At 33.0% G+C, this 14,677-nt stretch overlaps 3 protein-coding genes and 1 non-coding gene across 6 annotated transcripts; 1 reads left to right on the top strand and 3 right to left on the bottom strand.

Annotated features, from left to right (window-relative positions):
• Positions 1–900: 900 nt before the first annotated feature.
• Positions 901–973, bottom strand: TRNAK-CUU (transfer RNA lysine (anticodon CUU)). The gene has a single exon. It is a non-coding gene; the product is annotated as a tRNA-Lys (tRNA).
• A 925-nt stretch (positions 974–1,898) lies between these two features.
• Positions 1,899–6,538, bottom strand: LOC146919555 (Man1-Src1p-carboxy-terminal domain protein). Its single transcript, XM_085712977.1, has 10 exons — positions 6,258–6,538; positions 5,241–5,368; positions 5,068–5,139; positions 4,799–4,935; positions 4,566–4,680; positions 4,368–4,448; positions 3,480–3,617; positions 2,850–2,937; positions 2,497–2,607; positions 1,899–2,372 (listed from the first exon to the last, which is right to left on the bottom strand). The coding sequence occupies exons 1-10, from the start codon at positions 6,493–6,495 to the stop codon at positions 2,350–2,352; spliced, it is 1,131 nt and encodes a 376-aa protein (XP_085569103.1). The 5' UTR covers positions 6,496–6,538; the 3' UTR covers positions 1,899–2,349.
• A 2,774-nt stretch (positions 6,539–9,312) lies between these two features.
• LOC146919554 (Vacuolar protein sorting 55 (VPS55) family protein) lies at positions 9,313–11,695 on the top strand. 3 transcript variants are annotated; one of them, XM_085712993.1, is made up of 5 exons: positions 9,313–9,571; positions 10,619–10,761; positions 10,869–10,908; positions 11,039–11,123; positions 11,316–11,695. In XM_085712993.1, the coding sequence occupies exons 2-5, from the start codon at positions 10,663–10,665 to the stop codon at positions 11,506–11,508; spliced, it is 417 nt and encodes a 138-aa protein (XP_085569119.1). In that variant the 5' UTR covers positions 9,313–9,571; positions 10,619–10,662; the 3' UTR covers positions 11,509–11,695. The 3 variants fall into 3 exon arrangements, with proteins under 3 accessions (XP_085569119.1, XP_085569122.1, XP_085569121.1); XM_085712996.1 differs by having other exon boundaries at positions 9,431–9,571; positions 10,652–10,761; XM_085712995.1 differs by having other exon boundaries at positions 9,448–9,571; positions 10,598–10,761.
• A 2,466-nt stretch (positions 11,696–14,161) lies between these two features.
• On the bottom strand, positions 14,162–14,671 carry LOC146919553 (allyl alcohol dehydrogenase-like protein). Its single transcript, XM_085712992.1, has one exon. It carries the CDS (start codon positions 14,608–14,610, stop codon positions 14,293–14,295), a length of 318 nt encoding a protein of 105 aa, XP_085569118.1. The 5' UTR covers positions 14,611–14,671; the 3' UTR covers positions 14,162–14,292.
• Positions 14,672–14,677: the final 6 nt, after the last annotated feature.

Below are 14,677 nucleotides of genomic sequence, written 5' to 3'. Positions count from 1 at the left end.
ACAAAGATAAATAATATCATATAAGATGTCGTTAGATTCGTCTCGATGAGTATTTTCAAAATATCAAATTTTCATAATTTTTTCTAATATATTATTCAAGATATTTAAGCTCAAAGTTATGCATTGACATGTGTAATAAGGTCAACTGTGTCAAGTATTATGGGATTACTAAAAAATAAGTCTAAAAGCTTAGATGTGAACATTCTACATTAGTCAAAGAACCATATTGAATATTATTTCGTAGTTTTTTTTTTTAATAAGCATTTCGTAAGCTTTCTATTACCTACTTTTTTTTTTTTAGGGGTTCTATTACCTACTTTGATAAACTAGCTAGTAAACTAGTAAATGACCATAATTCATCAATAGTGAAGGGTACATAAATTCATCTTAAAGAAATTTATCCAAGCTCAGATGCTCATTAATTTAAGCATTTAAAAACCACTAGTACTATAAACTAGTACTAGGTGAGAGGGGTTAGCGTTGGCTACTGAGAAATTTAAGTTTACTATGATGTCCTCCAATGGGTCAATGGCACAAAGACGTCATAGGAAACAAAGAATTGTCTGTTGCATGTCATACTTCCATGTTGCTTAAGGTGAAACAAAAATGTTAGTCCTCATGAAACAGAGCTTTATTTTTGTGCATTTGTCGAACATGCATTGCCTTTAACATAAAGAGCTTTGAACTTTGTTCATGTTTTAACGAGACTCTCTCTCTCTTATGCAGTCTGCAGAACAGGGTTGTATCCAATGAGAATAGAATATGTTTACTTTTTAATTACTATGCTGTTTCTTCTTCAAAAAAATTACTACTGCTTTTTCATTGACTTTGCTTAATTAATGAATGGAAGTGGAAAAATGAAAAATTGAAAAATTATAACTGGGAAAAGAAAAAATATATCGCCCACCGTGGGGCTCGAACCCACGACCACAAGGTTAAGAGCCTTGCGCTCTACCAACTGAGCTAGACGGGCTACTTGCTATTGTCTTTCTACTAACAGTCATTAACTCATTATTTACTAGTTTACTTGTTATGTTTTAGCTAGTCACACTTTGAGAGAGTAGACACTTTTGCTAGACCCAGATTTGCTTGTTAAAATGCATGAATTTTACTTACAAATATAGAATCAAGAATGAAGCATAAAATCCACCACTGAGATATACGGACTACTTGTTATGTTTTACTACTTGTTGTGTTATTTTCATGTTTTCAACGTGTCATCCTATCTCGTATGGTATTTCCATACGTCTAGCTTAGCATTCTTAACTCACTCCTGCAGTGACATTTTACTGCCCCAACACTATCACATAAAAAGCCTCGTAGTCATACACTTCTCCATTGTATCCACTTCGTTTGAATATAATGGTTTGCATATCTCTCCATTTCTCCGTTGTTTTGAAGTGTACCTAAAATATTTAACTTGTACTACTTGTGGCATGATATATCTCTAACTTTCACCTCTAAAATAAATGTGTATTACCTTTTGCTAAATTTACAGTTCATATATTTCATTCCACTTCTACTCAAACCAAAATCACATTGTGAGGCTTTAAAAACTTGCATTTGCATGACATCCTTGGAAATTGTTGAAGAGTATTGCACTTTAGTTAGTTAGAGTGATTGATAAAGTTGGCTATAGAGATAGCTGGCCCTTGCATTGCGTAAAACTCAATGAAAGTACCCATCAGAACTCAGAAGCAATGTTCTGATAGGGTTTGTATGAAAAGAAAAAAAAAACCTATCAAAAGTTCCATTCTGATATGTTGAGCAATTTGGACGACCTATACACCCCACATACTTATGCATCCTTAATTCAACCCTTCCTACCAAAACAACAAAGCTCAACTCCGATACCACGAAACATATCACGTTATTCTTTGTACAATTTTTAAGACACCTTTATTCTTTGCACGTTCAATTATATTGGGTTTGTATTTCAGAAAAAAAAATTCTTAAATTTATATTACATCACATAACAAGTCTGTTTACCGACAATCAAGACATACTGACCTAGAAACATAAAAAAAATTCAAGGGCGTTATGTTTCTCACTAGTTCCTAAGATAATAATATAAGCACATTACAAAATTTAAGCATGCAGGTCCCATGAATCTACATTTTTTTGGCGAAATGATTCTTCATCAAATGCAGGTGTTACACGATTTCCCCATGCAGCTGAAATGTAAACAATAGGACTATATCCTACATTCTCTTCTCACCCAAACTTTTCTACACATACAATGATTTTTTTTTTCTTTCCTTTTTGATAAACTCTAGACATACAATGTTAAACTACGTTTCAGCCATCATAATTTACACGGAACACGGGTTATTCAAAGAAGTTTCTGTATCAAAAATGCGGCTCCATGGGCTCTGCATCAAATTGACAGAACAACAAATCAAATTGTTATATTTTATTTTATTACATCAACAGATCAATTTTAATGCATCAGAAAACAAGCATGATCGCATATGCCAGTAACATAACATTACTGACCTGCTTTCATTGTAGGGCGTTGTTGACTATTTAGTTCTGTGCTTCTATTGACCGTCGTTTTGCTTGCATCTCTTTTAGTCAACATCTTTGTGGCGCTCAGAGAGCCTTCAACTGAAAGGGCAAGAAAAATAAAAATAATTAGCAATACTTAAGACGAATAATCATAATATATTAGCTCAAAAGATTACATGGCAGCAATGCATTCCATTAGAATTTAATCAATTCCTTCAATTCGAAGGAATTGAATAATGCAAGCAATTTTGCTAAAATTTCAATTTCCCAATTTCGATGTGATTTTATTCCGAACAACTTGTTTGCATTGACAAATCAAACATGTTACTACACCCGCGTACCTTGCCATTCCCATACCACTTTTGATTCACCCTTTACCAACTTTGGATAGCGATCTACACGAGAATCTTCTTGAACCAATTCTTCTACCTGTATTCCCGATCAAAGTTATTGTTACACAGCCATTTATTTAGTTTATTATTAAAAAAATCGTAATATTCAACTTTAGTTACAGCACAGTGAGTTTATCAACAACTCTGCAGATAGTTAGGGGTCAAACATTACACCCTTCACCAATTAACACGTGCAATGAGGAAAGAAAGATTCACTGAAATTCGTCGATTTACAGGGATATGCAACAACGAGATACGACTTAATCCTCACTGTCACTGATACACTCAAAAATGGAAGAGTGACTATTTTTAAGTGGAAGATTAAACAAAAGGTGAACCAGCGTAATGAGAGAGAATGCATGATCTCGGCACAGAATCACAGATAGAAATACTATGCTCAAACTTGGTACCAAAATCAGTCAAAGGCAACTTTAGCAGTTGAAGAGCAACTGAAGCACTGAGTTAACTAACTAATGGGATAACCTGAACCAGATTGATATCTTTTGCTATTTGATTAATTATTGTTGCAAACAATAAAGGACAATCAAACCGCAAGTTCCAAAATAACTTCAAAATTACCTTTTTCCATAATAAAGGGTCCTTCCTCTCTCTTGGTAAAAGCAGGTGATCCCGTAATCTAGAAGCAACAACCCAGGGTTCACATTCACCATTTACACTTTTTGATGTCAATGCATTCTCTTCAAGTATTTCACAGACCTATAACATCATCAACAAAGAAGTTTAAACACGGATTGAATCAGAATAAAGCAGCAATAGTCATCCATACAAAAGAGCCAGTGGACAATAGCTGCAATGGTAGTTAACAGGAGACAAAAGCCACACAAATTTGCCGTGTATTTGATAAAAAAACTACATGTCAAACTTATTTTCCCACCTGGGATATTGGCTCATAGCATTATTCAAAAACATAGTTTATACAAACTCTACCAACAAAATTAGGGAATAGGGATATTTTTAAAATCATCTCACTCTACAGAACTGTAATAATAACACATATCAAATGGAACAAAGTGGGGCATATGAACCCTCTGCTCACCACGCACAACTTCAATCTGACAGAAACCAAATTACTTTGTGAACTCTAACTAACATGAGTGTACTCTATTATGCCTTCCATCTAGCTTTATTTGTCGTTTAAGGTAATAGACACATCTTAAAAAAATCATTAATTATACTTCTTTCTGGGGTGAACCAATGTTTTTTTACTAAAATAAAATGTTATTGTAGACGGAGTAATGTAGGACAAAATATATAGCAATAAATACGGATATTATGGATAAATAAAAGTATTTAGTGCTATCTAGATCTTTTCAAGTGACAAATAATGTGATATACAAACCAACTATAAAATAGGACAGATAATATAAGACAGAAGGAGAAAAGTGATTATATATATCATATACCATGTGCAATTAAACACACACACACATACACGTCCCGCTGTACCTTATTGTAAAGCTCCTCAACTCGTCTTGACACGCGTAGCTTTCGACGGACATTCCAGAACAAAATCACGCATCCTACAAGCTGTTTAATCTTGCCAATGTTAATATGTTTACTCATTGATATCATACATACGTACACACTTGTGTAATCTGTGGGTGTGTGCAATGTGCATTTGAGTGTGCCTTTAGAAAGGGATACCATGGCACATATGGGCAAAACAACTAGAATATGCTGTGTGATCCACTGACGAAGGCGGCAGGCATATGGCTTGTACTGCTCCACTAGCGAATCCGGACACTTGAATTCCTTCATCCTAAAAGAGACATAAGTAACATCTTAAGCAGAAGTATTGGCCTGGTAGGAAACACATAGCTAAACGTAACAAAGCCACTGTTGATTTAGAGCTCAAAAACCAATAGAATGTGGCATACCCACGAGTAGTTAACCTCGTCTCCAATAATTTATCCATCATATCGAAGGCCTTTTGTTTTGTATAATTATAAAGTGCATTGCCCTCTTTGACATTTTCCACTGGCTCAAAATAATTCAACAAATCATCATCATGAACCTGAGATGGGAATACAAATGAGAATTTGAGACCAGTAACAATAAAAGAACTCAAGTGGTAACAATTACAGCCAAATGTACGATAAATACAGGTAAACAACACAATCTAAGGATTAAAAGTGAAAAAACTAACCCAAATTGATCCAGTTCCAGAACATAAAAATTGAGCATATTCTCCACAGAGGTGACGCTCCACTGTCTCCGTCTGATGTCATACGACGCATATATTTCGAATGAGAATGAGGAAATAAGAACAGAGAAAACTAGTAAACGACAAGAAATCAAATTCAAATTTGAGGAACACACAATTTTTCGAGCTGATTCATTGATATCTCCATCTTCTACACACAAGTTGCCATGCTTTTGGTAACCCCTCAGACATTCCAATTTGCCATCGTTGCACTCTCCATTACTTGGACAGGGCTCACAACTATCTGTGTCCTACCAAATTAAATAAACAACAAAAATGATGCACATCATTTCAAAATATACAAAACACCGCACATAGTGTAATTCAAAGGAAGAAGGAAAACAACAAAAATGATGCACATCTTTCCTTGTATTGCATTTCATCGATTTTCTCTTAATGCTTTCTCTTTTTGGATAAAAGGGATAAAAAACACATTTTTCTGTGAGAGATAGTGTATGTTTGCTCCCACTTTTGGAGGAGCCAAAATCGATTCTAGAATTGTAAAATTGAACTTGACATTATTGGTTGCTCTCGAGTAGAATTGATTCTAACTTGAAGCTAGAAATTGGAGCTTTTGATTCTAGAATTGATTTTTAGACTCAAACCTTTTGTTCAACTCAATTTTACATGAATGTGTCCAAAGATAAATCACTTTATCTTCTTCAACTCACTTTTAGCCATAATCAACTCACTCAAAATCAATTTTTGTCACCAAACACAGACATATAGTTGAATATCAATTAGAATTAGTTTAATAGTATTGTTTACGCTAGATAGAAGTTTGTTATATTAGTTACCTTATGATCACCATATAAGGTACATACATCTTAGACACAATGACTGTTTGGTTTGACTTATTTGAACTTATCTACTAACATAAGTTTTGTGAGACAGAATTTATGAAAACAGCTTATGGCATTGTTCATATAATCATGTGTTGTTTTGAACTTATTTTCATAAGTTCTTTCTTCAAGATAATCTAGTAAAATAAGCTTGTAACTATACGAAATCTATTTAACAATGTTTTGTATTTTGCAATAGAGATAACTCATATATAAACGTTTGTGCAATGCAATGCAATGCAAGGAAAATGAATGAAATTTGGAAGGAGGGAGAGGGAGAGAGAGACTGACCGGGAAAGTGATTATCAAGGGAATTGGTGTCGCAAAAGGGTTTGGTGGATGGATGAAGGAGAGAGGTGAAGAGAAGATTGGAGGACCAAGCAACTAACGATGCGACGGAAAGGACGAAGAGGAGTTTGGGAAATTCGTGCTTCGATGGAAGCAGATTTGGAGGTGGTTCTTTATCGATTATTGGTATTGATGATTTCAACTTCACTCCTCTTGAACTTTTCTCACTTCGCCGATTCATCCTCACAATCAGATACACTTCTTTCTAATGTTTAGGGTGCGGTGCTTGTGGAGCCGAGGGAGATCACTCAATTTATGATTGAATATATTTATCAAAAGTGCTTCAACAATAAATATAAATTTAAGAGGAGTAAAAATAAATTTATTTTACAATTAGGGATGGATATATGTCAGGCCAGCCTACGGCCTAGCCTACGACAGGCCAGGTCAGGCCAGACTTTTTTCTTAAATAGAGAAGGCCTAAGTTTTTTTTAAACCTATTTAACTTAAAAGGTCAGGCCACAGGCCTCTCAAAAAGCCTCTTAAATCTATTAGGCCGGTCTATTTAAGTGATATGAATAATATTATTTATTATTATGTTATATTTTGTACTTTGAATTAAAATAATAATTTGTAAAATATACATTAATTTTTTGCATATATAAATGTATTATTATAAACTAGAATGAAAATATGATACAATATATAATCGAATTCCCTAAAACCTCGTGTTGATTATCAAAAGAGAGTTTAATATAATTGAACTATTAGTTCGCTAGTCCATTTAAACTTAGATCACATTGCTTATTTAAAGATGTTCGTACGATATAGGCTTTTAAACAGGCTAGTAGGCCGTATCAGACTTTCAGAAGGTCAGGCTCAGGCCTAAAAAGTAAGCATATGACAGGCCGCAGGCCAGGCTTAGGCTTTAAAAAAATATGGCAGGCCAGGCTTAGGCCTTACAAAGCCTAGCTCGGCATAGCCTATTCCCATCCCTATTTACAATTAAAAAATTCAATTTCTAGTTTTTTAAGTTGAAGTGGATTCTCAAGGTAAAGTTAATTTTACAATTAAACATATCAAAATTAATTTTACAAGATGAATAGTATAGTATGTATGAATCATGGTAACAAATAATGTTTCTAAAACTTTTCTCTCAGAAAATTTGAATCTCATGCATTAATGCCAAGATTTTACACGATGATGATTCGAGTAGTCAATATTACAATGGAAATTATACATGAAATGTTCATTAGAGTCTCTAACTAAGCCACTGAATCATGTTGTCCCTAAGTTGATTTGAGCACTACCATCCACATCCGGATATATGAATAAGAATGACCTATTTGACGAGCAGTAAAATGAGACTGAAGTCTCCTTATGTATATCCTTGAAAGCTTGAATAATATCGCGAGTTACAACCTTGATCTTTGACAAACATCATAAGAGGCGTGCTTCTATCATTTTTTTTCTTTCATTTCTAGCACATCAGATAATTCACATGGTAATAAGTATCACTTTGCTAAGCTTGCCAACACGATCATGGGACCACATGAATATCCAGCTATCCTCCTCGGAGAAACTAAATTAGAGCCCATGATCAAGTTCCATATAGCTTTTGCCCCGTTACAGTTAGATAAACAATGCGCCAAGGTCTCATGTTCATTATCACGGATAGGACATATGGAGTCCAAAAGGGTGTCTCTATGATTCATGATAGCTCGTGCAAGGATTGCAGGATGCATCATTTAGCAAAGGAATTATTGGATGCTGCTTGGGGTAAGTTTCCATTACTAATTCCAAGAAACTTTGGGTAAGAGTGACGCCTCTTCATCGTTCTACCAGCTATATGCAAATTTTACCTAATTGACACCATATATATATTTACTCTGAACCATGTTGTCAACGACATCACCCTATATACAAGCCATGCTTTCCAAAATACTGTTTCATACATCTTTTGGGGAAGCATGATATAAACATTTTGTAGATTTTTCTTTTTAACAAAAATATTTTGTATGTTACACCCTATCACCGTCACTGGTAATAATATCTTGAATTTGAAGGTCAATATTTTGCATATGAACAAACAACATAAGATTGCACATGAAAGAAATGTTATACGAATCATAATAACAAGTGTCCTATAAACGTTGTTTAAAGAAGTTTAAAAATAAAATCTGTCTTATAAATACAAATCAAATACTTGTCAAAATCATAAATGATACACATTTTTATTATTTAAATTTTTTTTTGGTAGATAGACGAAATGACAAAGCCATTATAAACTCACACACCCAAGTGGTGGATTTAAATTTAATAATACATTTGTTAACATTTTCCATGCTATAAGAGCATCTTCAATGGGGGGTCCTTACTTAACAAGGACCACTCCCCGTTAAGGACCCTCCATTGGAGGAAGAAAAAATGAGTCTCTGTTAAGGAACGGACAACTATATAAGGACCCTCTCTCTCCTGAGTAACTAATGGGTCCCACATTAAAAAAATAATAAAATGTGTACTATTTGGTCCCACTTGTAAAAAGGAGTAATATTTTAAGGAGTCACCAAAATTAATAGTTGTTTTCAATATTATTTTATCTATTTATCATCATTTTAAATAAAATGTAATTCATGCAAATTATTATTATTATTATTATTATTATTATTTTATTTTTTTTTATTTTTTTTAATGAAGGAATGTAAAATTTGTAATGTTAATTTTTCCATTTTCAAATTATTAGCAAATGTGCAAAAATTTAAGTTCATACGAATAAATAAATATTTTATAATTTAATTTTTTTAAGGATTATAATTAAATATTATGAGGCAATTTATAATTTAATAAACAAATTATTTTTGTTTAATGATGTAAGTTAGTGGGGCCTATTTAAGTATTTTTCATTGGAGTTCTTATTAGTGTACTCCCATTGGAGTCATTGAGTCCTTAATAAGTACTTTTATTAAAATATTATAAATAAGTGATGTGTAACGTGGGGTCCATTTAAAAAGTCCCTATTAAGGAACTACCATTGTGGATGCTCTAAGTATCCATTGGTAACAAAAAAAAATATTTTTGACTTTTAAAAATGATTTTTTAGAAGTCGAAAATAATCATATTTTTATCCATAACTTTGAAAGAAAGAAAAAAAAATGTTAATAAAAATGAATGGAGAAAGTAAGGTGAGGCGAGGACAGAGTATCCTTCCAAGGTTGGACCGCTACGTTGGTTGATGTATCTATAATCATAAACCAAGAAGTAACCCTCACAAAAAACGTTTCACTTCAAAGCTCAGAAAATTCGTTTTGAGTTTTCAGGTACCAATTTTCAAAATTTACCACCTTATTATCGATTTGATCTTTCATCGTTTTATCCAATTATTAGGTTGCTGTATGTATTGATTCAACAATCAGAAACAATTTTGTATGTTTTTAATTCTTTTGCTTTTCATTTTAGGTTATTTCATATAATTCTCATTTATGCATTGTAAAAATGCCTTCAATCTCGTTTATCTTGTATGCCAAATCACGATTCAATCAATTCAACTTATCCACTCACATAATCACTCGTGAGACTGCTTGTGAGAACTTATGACAGCTTATTTCGATATGTTCTTCAACATATCTTATTAAAACTGCTTATAGCTTATACAAATTCAATTTCACTTTATTTTATCTTGTTTAATAGAAATAGTTGATTTATAAGCGCTTATATGACAAGCACTTATGCTATAAGCTGTAAATTGAGTTGTTTATCCAAATAGAGCCTAAGATCATATTGCTTTTAATGGTGTTGATTCACGACGATACAACATGGCTTTTGTTATATTTTTGATATCATTGATTTATTGGTTGACTTGCTTGTTCGTGATCTTAAGCTACTAGGTTTGCTTTCTTGGTGCATAGACAGGCTCTGTGTATTATACATGTGATCAATGTATGATTTGAATGTGATATAGGGCCTGTTTGGATTGGCTTATTTGTGTTTATTTGCTGACATAATCATTTGGAACACTGTCTAGGAGAACTTACGAAAACAACTAATGACATGTTCATAAGCTGTTTTCACCTTATTTTCATAAGTTCTCTATGATAGCTTATGAAGACAGTTTGTAGATTATATAGAAACAGTTGACTTGATTTTATCCTGTGTTATATAAGTAACTTTATGCTATAAGCTGAAAAACAAGTTGCTTATCCAAATAGGGCAATAATTAATACAATGTAAAACTTTGAACATGGACTTCCACTTTTGTTTTGACTTCATCTCATTATCATGTCTATGTCAGTGTTGCTTCTTCATATACCAGTATTTGCTTCTGATTTAATACCCTCATAGCTTAGTGCTTACGAGATCTGTTTCAGTTGTATTATACTGCTTGCTCTCTGTAACATGAGGTGACTGGAAGATGGATGACATACCAGGATATGTACGTTACTGTTTCAACACAGGGAAGCTTCTCTTTTTGGCACTTTTGGTCTCAGGAGGAATCGTCTTACAAATTTTGGTCGGTATTGTTTTTGTCCATGATTTTATTCATAAAGAGAAAAAAGTTGACAACTATTTGGTAATAATATCATTCTTTACTTACTAACTTGTGTTTTGTGTTGTCAGGCATGTGCTTTGTATAATAATTGGTGGCCGATGCTTAGTGGTAAGATAAAATACGTTGAAATATGATTCCAGTACACTGCAAGTTTAAATGTTTTCTTTGATGGCATTGTTACGGGGAGAAAATCCCCTTGGTTGGTGGTTATTACATTCGGTGTTTTGTTCTTTTGCAGCTATAACGTATGTGCTTCTTCCAATGCCGTTGCTGTTCTTTGCTGGGTCTGATGGTTCTTCTATGTTTTCTGAATCTGATAATAGGTAAGCTTTTATTTTGGCTACATTAAGAAGTAAGATCGTTCAGTTTTGGCATACAATTTGTCAAAAAAAATTTGTTCGTAATTAAATTAAGATCTGAATGCTTTAGAAAGGAAAATAGTATAAAACCATATCTTGAGATGAGTGATTAATCATTTCTCGTTTTGTTTTGTGATTTGCTGAATGGTGGTGCAGCTGGGTGAATTTCGGCAAGTTCTTAACCGGAGCCTCAACTCTCGGAGGCATTGCGATTCCAAGCATATTAATACATGCTGGTGTGATCGGTTGGGCAGCCTTTGCATTGGAACTCTCTTCTTTCTTTGTGTTTATATTAGCCATATTGTGTTTCCTGTGGATGAGTGATGAAGATAGTTACAGTATGCTATGAAACAGGAGTTCAATAAGGTTTGCATCATTGGTGTAAAAATGTATTTGTTCCTTTTGCGTGCTATTGATTTCTTTTGCTTTTGTAATGTACACTTCAACCTCCTCCCCTCAGTTCAAATATTGATAAACATGTACCATAAATTGTTTGCTTTTGCGTTTAACAAGTATTGATAGCCTCTCCTTCTCCACCTTTCCACCTCTGTTCTTCACTCTAAACATCTCTGTAGAAACACAGCTATTGGCAGCCATTACAAGAGTGCTGCTCAATTTTATAAATGCAAGACTATATTTTAAAGATGCTCTTAATCATTCAAGTTATGCTTAATTTTTTTTAAAGAAAAAACTTGTTAGTTTTGCTTTCTTTCCAAGAACTCTTTTGTATGGTGTTCTTTTAATTTCTTTAGATTGCCTTGATATTCAAGTCATGCTTAATTTTTTTTTAAAGAAAAAACTTATTAACTTTGCTTTGTTTCCAAGAAGTTTTTTGTATGCTGTTCATTTCATTTCTTTAGAATGTGTTTGGATGATGAAATTTATGAGAGGTAATTTAAATTTGTCAATTATTTGATAAACAACCAATCACAATTATTTGTGTTAAATCAATTCGTGACGGCAAGTCTCATGACATTCGATGGTGTTAGAATGAGGGGAGGTTAATGTATTTTGAAAACTAGAGGGGGTGTTTGTGTTGTTTAAGAAAACCTCAAGGGAGGTCAATGTAATTTACTCTTTTTTTAATAATTTTACTAAAATGACAACAAGGGCTTGCACCGCTCACAATCCTATGTTTTAAGTCTTAGAAAGGAAAGAGATGTTTTCGTCAAAAAATAAAATAAAATAATGGGTCTTGTTAACCAGTGCTCCTTGGGCATTTGTTAAGAAATCCATGAATACAAATTTTATCTTGGAAACATAAGGTGTAACTTTTGACCAAATAATTACTCTCCGTTTCAAAATGAATATTGTTTAAGGCTTTCACACACGTATTAAGAAATGCATTAATTAAAAGAAAGAGAGATGCTATTTTACCAAATTATCCTAATCAACTGTCGGTTTGGTTTTCATTACATTTGGAAGTAGTGTATATATTACTCCATCATTTTCAATATGAGTGTCACTTTAGCAAAAAAAAAATTGTTTTAAAATGAATGTCACTTTACATTTCCAATACAACTTTAATTTTATTCTTCCAACTTTACTCTCAATAAATAAATACTCCAACTTTTCTCTCACACAATTTTCAACGCAATTTTAGTTTGTTTTTTTCTTATAAAGTAAGGGCAGTTTAGTAAAAGTATTATGTCTAATGGTTATTTCATTCCATTTCTTAATCTGTGTGCCAAAACCTTAAACGACACTCATTTTGAAACGGAGGGAGTATTAATTGAAGGGTACAATTGAAAAGAAAAATTTATTATTGCATTGAAAATTGAAAGTGACATTCATTTTGAAACATTTTTTGGGCTAAAACGACACTTATTTTGAAATGAATGGAGTATTACATCACCTTTTTAATAAAAACTTTCTTATTTTAGATGATTAACCAATGCCATAGGAGCACTCATTAGCATTCCTAAAAAAATAGAATGTCTTAGAAAAGCATGAAAGAGAATAATTGGCAATGGCTTCCTCAGCAACAACACCCACTGAGTCAATCAAACCACTACAAATATTAGAATTCAAACGTCCACCATTGTGTTTTCTCTATTACTCCATCCGTCCCAAATTATAAGCAAAAAAAAAAAAAATCATATTTATTAAGAAAACTAAAACATAAGAACTTGAAGTATAGTTTTTGTGTTTGCTTTGAAAAAAGTTTTATAGGAAGATGTAAAACCAATTTTCATTGGCTATTGGTTATGGAAAAAATGAAAGAGAGAGAAAATTGAACGTAATTTACATTTAAAAAAACAAGATTAATGCCTTTTTTGCTTATATTTTGGGACAAAGAAAATTACATTACGAAGATGCTGATACGAAGTTTGTATTTAAATTGTTTTGCTAGTTTCCTTTTTTAATGTTATTTATAGTGTTAGCAATTTACTTTTACATGCCATTTGTTTTCTTGAGACAAGAAATGAGGGTGAATCAATGAAATTTGCTTCATTGTATTGAGACAAAGTTATGTCTAATATTTAGAACACAATTACAAATTGTACAAATCAAGGGTCCATCTAGAATTTTCCATTCATAAAATCAAGAGGAGTGTTATTTGAACAACCAATTTGGTGACAACTTATTTGACAACCATATTTTACAAAGAAAAAAGTAGTATTGGCACAGAAACCATAGCAACAGAGAGATAAAATAGAAAGTAATGTGAGTATGAAAAAAAAAGTTGTTGCAAAAGTTGTAACTAAATGGATGTTGAAATATCATTTCTCTAGATTCAAACGTTACAACAACAAAAAACTTAGCCTTGCAGCAACTTCAACCACCATTGACCAGCAATCTTTAGATTAAGAACCCAATTACAAATTTATCAGAATGAGCATCTTACATTGCTCCCAATTTTACAAAAAATCCATCTCATTTCTAACTTCAATTTCATACACATCAGTAGTAATACATAAACTGGATTTTTGATTCATTGTTGCTGATGAAAGTAATGGCACTGAATTGAAAATTAAATTAAATAATAACGAACAATCTAATTACTGGAACACGTAATGAATTGGAATAAAAAAACATAACAGAGAAAACACAGTGTTCATATATAAAAGTACATCATCAATTTCGGTTCAAAATTCAAATAGTTCGCAAAACAAAACAAGAATACACATAATCAGAAAACAACGCGAAACTGCGGCGCGTTTGACTCAACCGCCGGCAGAATTTCCCAACGACAAGGTTCAAGATCTTCAGAAACTGGACAATAACCGGCAAGAGTAACCTTATCGTTGCTCGCAGCAACCGAACCAAACTCGAAAACTGAAACACTCGCGTTCAAAGGCCGTTTAACCTCCACTGCACCGTTCATCCCTGGCGCCTCCGTGGTTGGTTTCACCGCCGAGGCACCGCCATTCTTTGCTGCGTTCTCCGTCGTCGACGACTTTGCTTCAGGTTGTGAATTCTTCCCCTTCCGCCACCACAGTAAACCCATCTTAACGCTTAACTAACTCTCTCTAGGTTTTTTCGTTCAAAAATAACTTTATCTTAAGATTTCATTT

Source organism: Medicago sativa, chromosome 5 (assembly GCF_051527215.1).
Source record: "Medicago sativa cultivar Bolivia chromosome 5, Bolivia_mono, whole genome shotgun sequence".
In the NCBI taxonomy this organism is placed as follows: domain Eukaryota; kingdom Viridiplantae; phylum Streptophyta; class Magnoliopsida; order Fabales; family Fabaceae; genus Medicago; species Medicago sativa.
This window is presented reverse-complemented; position numbering and strand designations above follow the sequence as displayed.